The sequence below is a fragment of the Glossina fuscipes genome, unplaced genomic scaffold, assembly GCF_014805625.2.
Source record: "Glossina fuscipes isolate IAEA_lab_2018 unplaced genomic scaffold, Yale_Gfus_2 96709, whole genome shotgun sequence".
NCBI classification, from domain to species: Eukaryota; Metazoa; Arthropoda; class Insecta; order Diptera; family Glossinidae; genus Glossina; species Glossina fuscipes.
Genome location: NW_024005233.1, coordinates 1 through 10,678, shown reverse-complemented (window position 1 = coordinate 10,678; position 10,678 = coordinate 1). Strand labels below are relative to the sequence as shown.

Here is a 10,678-nt window from a genome sequence, read left to right as displayed (position 1 = left end):
CACCTTCGAACCACGACTGCAGTTGGGTGCAATGAGTTTTTTTTTTTTGCATTTCGTTGTTATAAAAAATAATAAAAATATAATCAATTGAATGTTTTATGAGAATTTTTCTTTACTCATTCCGTTTTTCGTATCTAATCAAAACTTATTAACTGTTTTGTACAATTGTTTGCGTTATGCTTTGTTACGTTGTTCGAATTAAAAACATTTTATGATAATCACTTGAATACACAACCAGCTGAACAGATGTATTCGCTTCGAAGCAAAACTTAGATACTCATCGGATAAATTGAATGCAAAAAAAAAAAAGAAAAAGAAAGAAAATTGCTTTTCAATTTTATTACCGAATATTACGAATTTGCTAAGTCAACGCTGATGATCGCAAAAAATATATCTCGTTCAGTTAACGGAAAATTTCCGACCATTCCGAGAGGTTTTAAAGCAACTCTTAAAAATTAAAAGAGAGAAAATTACTTATGTTATTCGAAAAGTGCACAGTTCATTTTTGCAGGTGTGTTCAACGTGTATTCTCAAACAATCATAAGTTAATATACTTACATGTTTTATTTTTTATCATACGTAACCTTATTTGTACTAAATTACAGTTGGTGCGGATGTGGATACTATTTATTAAGACTTGAGTTAGAGACTAACCTTTCATTATATTTATTAATCGATTTAAAGTAATTTTCTGAATGATTTTGCTTATGTCTGTCCGTCAGGCTGGTTGAGCTCTGTCTATGTATCTTCAATGTAATACATTTTTTTTTAAACATGATCAATCACTTAGTATATATTCCGTAATCGTGTAATCCGGTGAATGCCAGAAGAAAGGGACGAAAAAGAAAGAATAAGAAGATGGTGTGTTTGTGTGCCCAATCGATAATACCCTAACCGACCGACTCACGACTCACTGTAGTTACTCCGAAAGCGAACTACGGCATTTGACGTTTGAACCTGAATGAGTACATCACGGCGCTAGGATGGACACTCCAGTAAGCGGATTGAATCGGTCACGCTCTACATAAAGCAATATTTTGATAAAATTATTGTATGAAAAAAATTTTCCGTCTTTAATAGTTTTTGACAAAACCAAATAAGAACATTATCGTAGTGCAACGCCGACTATTAAACACCCTACACCTCAATGTCGAACACAATTCTTAGTTTTATTATAGGACACAAAAATTACATCTTCTTTCTATATAAAGGCATATATTTTATGTGCGTATTTATGGGGAAGCGATACCAAAACGCAGCCTAATGTAGTACAAGTGTAATCCTTACAGAAAATAGGCGTACATCCATTATTTTAAATATTTAAGAGAATTGACTATCAATGGAGCTTAAGTTGTGGACAAAAATTTAGCATAATCGGGTATAGGAAAATGTCGGAAATACTCATTGGTAGTTTTGATGCTGACACTAAAGCAAGTTAAGAAAGCTATCTTTTCGACTAGGGTCGAATTTTGTACACCATTCATTACCATTATCTGCATGATGAATCGCGACTATCGACTCAGTGTTCGCAGGTTCAATCCCCAAATGCGATTGAGTTTACTTTGTTTGTAACTATGGTGAACGGTCCGTCTGTAAAGTCACACAATCTTGTGGATGCCGCCACCATAATCCTATCTATTTCTCTCTCTTTATTTCTTTCTGACTGTTACCGAGTTACATAAATAGGTGACATCCTCACAGTGATTACTCATATTAAAAAAAAACAAATAAGAAAATTATATTCTGTCGGGACCGAATCCATTACCCTAAAAAAGACCAAAAAGGTAAAAAAAATAAATTGTCATGATCTTTAGTATGCTGTGGGACTGGCTGATTTTTTTTGTATCGCATTGACGTTTGGGTGTTGTGGGCATGCCCTGTCAAAAGTTTAGTCCTTTCAAAATTCTTTCGCAAATTTGTCACAGACAGATGGACAGATGCACAGACGGACATGTTTAAATGCATTCCAAATTTGAAATTCGCCAAGAATTCATATAATCTAAAGGGATTTTGGAGATTGTTTCTGCCACATTCAAAGGTATTGAAAAAAAAATTGAATTTTGATTTACCATAATACTGGGTAGGTGTGGTCAATTTTTTCCATTTTTGTAAATGTGCTACTGCCTCGGCCATAGAATATGCGTTCAAATTTTTGTACATATATCTGCTGTAGTTTATAAGTAACGTGCAAAAACCAATTTTTTGTTCCCTTTGAAAAACGGAAGAGTTTTCAGTTTACGTGGTGCTATCCGCGTGTCCTTCGACCGTTTTGGCGCATTTTCGATACCAATCTGCGTGTAAGAACTTGCAATGCTTCTGTCAAATTTGAAGTTGATAGCTTCACTTTTGCCATTACAATCTTGACCACAAACATTATATAGACGGACAGACGGACATGCTTAAATCGATTTAGAATTCGATACCGATTAAGAATAGATACACTTTGATACTGATGCCTCGTTGTGGACGTTGCAAACATTCAGACAAATTAAATATACTTCTCATCCTTCTGTGGTGGGTATAAAAATATACATATCTATATATATAATCATGCTGCGATCGTCTATTTCCATATTTGGAACAAAAAGTCTATGTACAAAGTACAATGCTCTTTCCATTGTAACTTAAAAATAATGAGTAAAACAACATGAAATACTAAACCAAATAAATTTTGATTTATTATAAAAATGAGCGACGCACGTTCAATGTTTTCTAATTAAAGAAAAAATATCTTCATATATAGAGTGTCTAGTGTTATTTTCAATGTTCTTTCTTCTGTACCTTATGAGGTAATAATAAAAATGAAAACAAACAAAACGAAAATTTCATCAATTGTAATTTAATGGGGGCGTGATGACTTTTTTCATTTTTGGCGGTTCTTCCATCAAATAGTTATGGGAAAATAAATTTCGGAAGATTTCGACTTTCCATCTTTCATTATTTATAAGTAAGTAATGACCAAAATTGTACAAATTTTTGGCTCATTGAAATAGAAGCGCTTCCAGTTTACGCGTTAATGTGGCTGTGACGTTTGACAAATGTGAGTCATTTTCAATACCAACTTGCGTAGAAGAATTCTCAACGTGTTTCTACTAAATTTCGAATTGATAAGTTAACTTTTCCGAGCAAGCGACTGTCAAGTCCATGCAGACGTAAATAGGGACGGACATAATTAGAGGGGTTCATAATTTAATGCTAGTCATGAACATATAAGCTGATGCTTCATTTTGAATGCTGCAAACATCTTGACATAGTGAGCCACGCTGCAACACCTTATTAAGAAAATTTAATTGACGGGATTTGAACGCTTTTATAAAAGGGGTTCGTCGAAGCTCTTTTAGATGAGACGACAGATAGCCTGTTTTATTAAAAACTTCACGTTTTGTGAAATATTGTTGTTTTAGTATCGACTACAAACGAAATCTTCACTTGTTCTCTCAATCTCTTTACTGATTTGATCTCTTTCTTATGTGTCTGAGATTCACAGACAACTTCCTAAGAATAAACACTTGTAACGTGAAATCAAAAACTTGTTTAATTTTTATTAATAGTATAAAATCATCGAATAAATGTTTACATGCGTGCAAGCAGGCAAGGCCGATTTCTAAAAAATATTTTTACGTTACATCACAAGTGGGTGTTACGTATATTAAGTTTGTTCGATCGATTGTAACACCCAGAAGACCTTGAGATAGACCCATCTCTTATTATTAACCTCTGTGAACGACAATTTATTTTCAATCAGCACTGCTCACTGCCAGACGATCTAATATTCTTAGTTTTAAGAGGATGGACTGATATAGAATTTGTTTCATACATTTATATGAATGTTTATTATTAATTCTTCATTAATGTTTAACAAAAATATTACGGTTCTACATAGTATTTAAACGAAAGTAAGTACGTGGTTCAACATAATGTAACAAACAATATAAATGTGTATATATATGTTTATCCTAACTTATATTCGGGTTAATTTTAAAGTACTAATAAGTTTCAAGTGTATGCTACTTCTCAAAACACTCCGGAATTTGTAACACTATCCTTCTCTTCCCAATTGCACTCTTCCGAAAACAATCCTGTATTTTCAGGAAGTTTGTGATCACTGAACTGAATACTTTGGTAGCTGCTTAGTCGTCGCACACGTTTTCGATTAGGTGCTATTTCACTATCAGCACTGATAGCTATCGCTATCACAACTAACTCTTACCTTATCGGCATTAGGTGAGCACAAAGTAGCACTGTCAAATTCTTCTTCTTCTGACTGTTCATATTCACTCATTTCAACACTGTCATTATCACTTTTGCATAAAATATCTCCGATTCTTTTAGCCATATCTGGTAATATTTCTCCACGCTTTATATTTATTATATTCCCCTCAGAAAAAATATAATAACTCTTTAGACGGACATCACTAGTAAAATAACCGCTATTACACTTCACGTCGTCTTCTTCAGTTATACAAATTACATTTTAACGGTAACTAGAAACATGCACGCAATTATATCAAAGCAATAGACTGGATATGACTTACACATACTTCTCTCATAAAAAGCATCAAACTTGGCGAGTCCAGCTCGTCATTGTCAGCTTGTTCAGGAAAGTTTATGACGAGCTGGACTCGTCATTTCCGTTCAAAGGATTAAAGGGTGTGAAGGTAAATTCTGATTTGACTAACAGAGACACGTACCATCTACCTTAACAGAGCTCTATAAACGCCCTAGCGGCGCTTTGTAAAGCAATTATAATCAAGAGAGGGTTCGACTTTAAATTTGAATTTGTTTAGCTTGCTTGATAAGTACTTTTATACATAGGTTCATGGGGTGTTCGCAAAAATATTTTACTTGGAACGAAGTTGGATTCCAAGTCTTTGGAAGTGTCCAAGTGTCTTTGCTAGTTAAATTCGAATATGTCTTGACAGTCTTCTTTTATAATACTCATCATCCGCCTGAGTAGCCGAGGGTGAGGAATCTCGACTAGCAAGTCAATGGTCGTGGGTTCGAATCTCAAGTGCGGTAGAGTTTTTAATAAAAGCCAATAGTCTTAGATGCTAGTGCTTTTAAGAGTTTAGTCTTGGAATTTATATCTCTGGCGAAATTAATAATAATAATAATAATAATAATACTCATCAATTCAAAACTGTTTTCCGAATCTGATCAAAGTTTGTCCGTCCGTCTGTCCATCTGTCCGCCAACCTGCATACCGCATGTACTTTCATGAAGCCGTATTTTGGACGTATTTTGGCCAAAGGCTTGAGATAGATCAACCTTTTATTATGCTTTAATATATTATTTATTAAGCTTAACTGATATTCCATCTGATATTCTTCTTAATGGATTGGATCGGTTCATTTTTTCTACCGCTCCCCATAAAACGTCTTGTTTTGATAACTCGTTATAAGAAAAAATGTTGTAATATTTAGAATTTCCCGGCAAAAGTGGTTTAGTAGTTAGTATGCAAACTGTGGGAAATGTTTTGAGCTCCTTGTCGCATAACCGTCCCCATTGAAACTATTAACGTCAAATTAATAATTTGAAACAAAAATTAACCTTAGAAAATTTGAACAACGTAGATCGAGTTTTTCGATCACAATCTAATAAGAATGGCAAAAATGCTCAATTGTTCACATTATATATCGAAAGAGTAATTCGATATAAGCCTCAACTATATCAATTTTGGATTAAAATGAATTTACTTTCTGGTCATCAGCGCATACAAGGATTGTCATGATATATTAACCCTTTGTATGCCAAAAAGGTCAAATTTTTAATGCTCTACGTTGCTACATAGTAGCAATGTAGTGTAAAAATTAATCGGAATTTGAACTACATAGATTTAGTTGACTGCGCCACATGGCGATAAAGTCTAATCTGTGATTTGTTATAGGGGAAGCAAATGGGAATTAATTAAGAAAATCTTTGAAAAGTAAATTAAGTTAAGGGTGTGAAGATAAATTCCAATTTAATTAGCAAACACACCCGACCCAATCCTTAAAAGAGCTGTGTAAACGTCGTAACAGGGCTCTATAAACAGAGACATAATATAGAGTTGGAGTTGGAAGCCTACGCCGGCCAGATTAGGAATGTGGACACTTCATGAATCTTTCAAAAAAGCTAAACAAATTTATATTCTATATATTGCTGAAAATAGATGACATTCTCTCGTTTGATCACACTAGAGTCTTACTTTTCGCTCACATGCCAAACTTTAAAGAAATTGTAAACAATAATATACATAAACTCTAAGCAGAATTTGCGTTTGTTTAGCTTGTTTTAAAGGTATTTTCATATAGATTCATGCGGTGTCCACAAAAATATTTTACGTTTTTCAGTATGAACGGAGTAGGTTTTCAAATTCATCCATATCTTAATTTTAAATATTTGACGAGGCTCTGTTAGAGCGTTTACAGAGCTCTGTTAAGGAATATGCTAAGAGTCTTCACTTGAATTTGAATATATTTCGATATCTTTAATTAAATTTTGCTAAATTTAGACTACGTCGACGTTTAAGTGTCTTCGAATATTAGGGCTTACATTTTTTTTTCCTTCTATCGTATGACCAATTATTCAGGGAGTGTCCCTATTCGTCTAATACGGTGACGATCGGAAAGAAGTGAGGAAAGCGAAACTAATAGAGGTAGGGGTAGTGTGCATAATCGGTAAGCGTAAAGAACTCTAAGCACTCACTACGACTACGATCAAAGTGAACTCTATCGCATTGAGATTTAAACCCGCGAACATAGACCTGGTAGCCGCAATTCTTACCTACTAAGCTACTCATGCGGTTGGGTAACTTTCAAGGTATTATTAAGTAGACGAAGTATTAGTGTAAAGTATCTAATGACCGGTGTTGCCCGTCTATAGTTGTTTGCAGCAGCCATACCTTTTCTTCTTACGCTATTCATTGGCAGAGAGTTGTTAATAAGTATTTTGTTTTACGTACAATTGTTGTTGTTGTTTCTGCTTGAATGAAAATGAGATAAAAAGCAAAACCCGTTTTTTTTCATTGAAAACAAAAAAAAAAAAAAGAAAATAATAATAATTTGATTTTAAAATCTTTTATTATCTTTCGTTAGCATTTCAATTTTGCACTTGACGGTGAATGTGTGCAGCATAAGTGAGCGAATATTTGTGGAAATATGACACAATTTACGGAAGAGGAAGAAGGTCAATTCATTGGCTCGCAACGCGTTAATGATAAAACAAATTCAATACCCGATGGTATTTTAGATGACCATACCGTTCATGAATGTGATATAGCTTTGAATAATTTTGAAATTAAAAAGAAACGTTATCGAGTTTTACTTAATCGTTACCATATCATTTGGCAACGTTCCGACATCAAACATAAAGTAAGGAATGATGGCAACGAACCGACGACAGGAACATCAATGCAAAAAGGTGAGATTTTTTTTTACGTTGTTTTTTTTATGAAACTTATAAAATGATTTTTATTTATTTATTTTTTTTTTTTTTTTGTTTACAGAAAATGAACATGAAAAGGAAAAAATAAGCTATCAGACCAAATATGACGATGGCAGCAATGTTTTACACCTACAAGATGTATTTCGAATTACGAAAGGATCAACAAAAGCCGCTTGTTTTCGTAGTGCTTTACAAACTTTCGATTCCAATTCAATTGATTCGGATGCGGAACAACAATCGTCCGAATCAATTAATTCTTCAGATCAATACCTAATGATTCACTACGCGGAACGTATTATATCCTCACCGACAGATTGCAATCGTTGGCAAGTGCAACGTCTCACATTGCACAATAATGATCCGTACATTATAGGCAAATGGTATGATCAGTTACAAAATCGTTTACTATCATCGCCACGTAAACGTTTAAAACGTTTGCTGGTCTTTATTAACCCGTACGGGGGTCGTAAAATGGCCTTGCAGACTTATGAACGTTGTTGCAAACCCATTATACAATTGGCCGGTATTGATGCTTCGTGTATTATTACGCAGCGTGCTAATCAGATACGTGATATTTTAATTGGTCACGATCTGAAACCGTACGATGCCGTTTGTTGTGTCGGCGGCGATGGTACAGTTGCCGAAATGATAAATGGTTTAATATGGCGTTCGATACGTGATCATGGCATGAATCCAAGACAACCGGATTGGATACCGAAACCAAGTTTGCCAATTGGTGTTATACCGGCGGGTAGTACCGATACTATAGCGTACAGTTTGCATGGAACATCAGATGTACAAACAGCAACTATTCATCTAGTCTTGGGTCAATATAAAGGTCTCGACGTGTGCAGTGTACGAAATTGTGACGGTATTATACGTTTCTGTACCAGTGTTATGGGCTATGGTTATTTAGGCGATGTGGCGGCGAAAAGTGAAAAATATCGTTGGATGGGTACGAAACGTTATGAATACACAGGCGTCAAGGCATTTCTTTTGAATCGTGGCTATGAGGCCGAAGTGCATTTATTACTGGATGAAAATGACGAAATTGACAAAGTGAACACAACTTGTTCCGTCAATTGTTCCCATTGCCAAAATATCGAAGAAAAAGATATCAATGCTGATAAACCATCGTCTTCGAATGCCTCTCCATATAAAGATAATACTGAGACTTGCCATCCTCCCGATAATTGTGATAAGCCAAATGACTTCTATATATCACCGGCAAAAACGTCCCCACAATTGATTCGCAGCGATCGCGATACCTCAAATAAATGGCGTATAATAAGAGGGGACTTTTTTATGATAACTGGTGCTAATATAACATGTGCTTGCACGCGCAGCCCTAACGGCATTTCACGTTATTGCCATTTAGGTGATGGCTACTTAGATTTGGTACTAGTCCGCAAAACTAATCTCTTAAATAATATACGCTTTGTCATCAATACAATGGGCCGAAATGGCGATATTGTAAGCTGTGCTTTTTCTTTAAATTTTTTTAAAATAATTTAAAAAAAAATCTAATTTTTTTAATGGATAGCGAAATCTGCCTTTCGTGGAAATTTATCGCACGCGTCAATTTACGTTTAAAGCAAAAATGAATGCTCACTCTCAGGATTACAACAGTGTACGAGGCTCTTGTCAACCAATCGCTATTTCAAGCATCAGTGAAGACGGCGTCAGTAATACAGATAGTGAGTTTTTCTCCAGTTGGAATTGTGATGGTGAAGTGGTCAGCGATTTGGAAATAACTATGATGTAAGTTTGCTCCATTTCTGTTTCTATGTGACTGCGATGTAGAACTTGACATAGACTAATCGTTGGTTGCTCCCATCAATTTAGATAGAATCATTTTCCTATGCTATAACAAGCCTGTCTGTCTATGCCTGCTTATGTACTATTTTGTTCAACTGACAAATTTTTCCGATATCTTTTGATCTACGGAGTCGTGCGGGCGCGATCATAAAATTCTTGTAACTTCTCCCTATATAAGGCGCCATTTAAGAAAAATTATATGAAACAAATAAGAAATTTATATTCGATCATGGCTTTTATGCCTATCACTTACTACACGGTTGGACAGAAAGACAGACGGACATGCTTGGACGCATTCCGAATTTGAAAATGGGCAAGAATTTATATACGTTATGGGGTTTTTGAAGTTTGCTTCACCGCTCTATAAATAAAATTTCAATTGACTATAATATTGAACAGGCACGGCCAATTGTTGCGTAAGTACCGTAGTATCGGCCTTAGAATATATGGTCAAATTTTTGTAGATATATCTGCTGCAGCTTATGAGTAATGAGCAAAAAAAAACAATTTTTTATCCTTTTTGGAAAACAAAGATGGCTGCAGTTTACGTGATACTGTTGGCGGGATTTCAATGTTCTTGAGAAATTTTTTGCAGCCCGGAGAATGTTTAGCCCAGAATTACACAGACGGACAGACGGACATGCGTAAATTAATTCAAGAAAATATATGCTTTGTGGGTGGGAAATGGGGAAATGCAGGGACATTTTTTTTTAAACCCTTCGCATACAAATTTTCTTACCAAGGTCCATAAAATTTTCATGTTTAGTATTTTATAACGGTTGGTTGGGTCCGACCAACTTTACTTTGTTCAGACTATCTCGGTGCACACTTTGACCTTCCTCCACGAAAGATTTAATATTCGACTTTGCCTGAGTATAATATTTTAATTTATTTTATTGTTAAACCAACCATTCGTCCTGTTTTTTTTATAGATCGCATCGTCAATTAATTGATGTATTCATGCGCGGACCTTACCCTTATGCAAAACCCACACGACGAACGGGCAGTAAATCCTTATGCTGCTGCTGTTGTAAATGAATAATTTAAATAAATAACTTATTTAAGGAGACTCGTTTACCACTCCGAGAAGGCAACTCGTAGGGCGATTTATTGTTGTGATTTACTTTCAATGGATATATAAGCTGTTTCCATAAAAATGTACATTCCGATTATTGCCTTTTATGTATTTTAGTAAAATTTCTAAGTTGTATTTTTTTATATTTTAATATTCAATAATGTTTCACTAGTTGATAAGGTATTTAACGGTTCCTTTATATAGGTATTATATTGCATGTCTTCTTCCTTTTTTTTTTTCATTCACAATATTTAAGACAATAGCAGATTGTATGGAATAGCGTTGGTTTTGGATATTTTTCTACTGTATAACTAAAAAAAAAAACTGAATTAAATAAAAATATTTACAATTAATTATGAA

At 34.6% G+C, this 10,678-nt stretch overlaps 1 protein-coding gene across 1 annotated transcript; it reads left to right on the top strand.

Annotated features, from left to right (window-relative positions):
• The first annotated feature begins 7,038 nt into the window (after nucleotides 1–7,038).
• On the top strand, nucleotides 7,039–10,605 carry LOC119644185 (ceramide kinase-like). The gene is made up of 4 exons (XM_038043710.1): nucleotides 7,039–7,401; nucleotides 7,487–8,898; nucleotides 8,969–9,186; nucleotides 10,176–10,605. Exons 1-4 carry the CDS (start codon nucleotides 7,140–7,142, stop codon nucleotides 10,279–10,281), a joined length of 1,998 nt encoding a protein of 665 aa, XP_037899638.1. The 5' UTR covers nucleotides 7,039–7,139; the 3' UTR covers nucleotides 10,282–10,605.
• The last annotated feature ends 73 nt before the right edge of the window (nucleotides 10,606–10,678 follow it).

Excerpts from the sequence above, each read along its gene's own strand:
- LOC119644185 (XM_038043710.1), top strand. The coding sequence starts at position 7,140 with ATGACACAATTTACGGAAGAGGAAGAAGGTCAATTCATTGGCTCGCAA. Across the intron at positions 8,899-8,968 it reads TGGGCCGAAATGGCGATATT|CGAAATCTGCCTTTCGTGGA; the intron begins GTAAGCTGTGCT and ends TTTAATGGATAG. Across the intron at positions 9,187-10,175 it reads GATTTGGAAATAACTATGAT|ATCGCATCGTCAATTAATTG; the intron begins GTAAGTTTGCTC and ends TTTTTTTTATAG.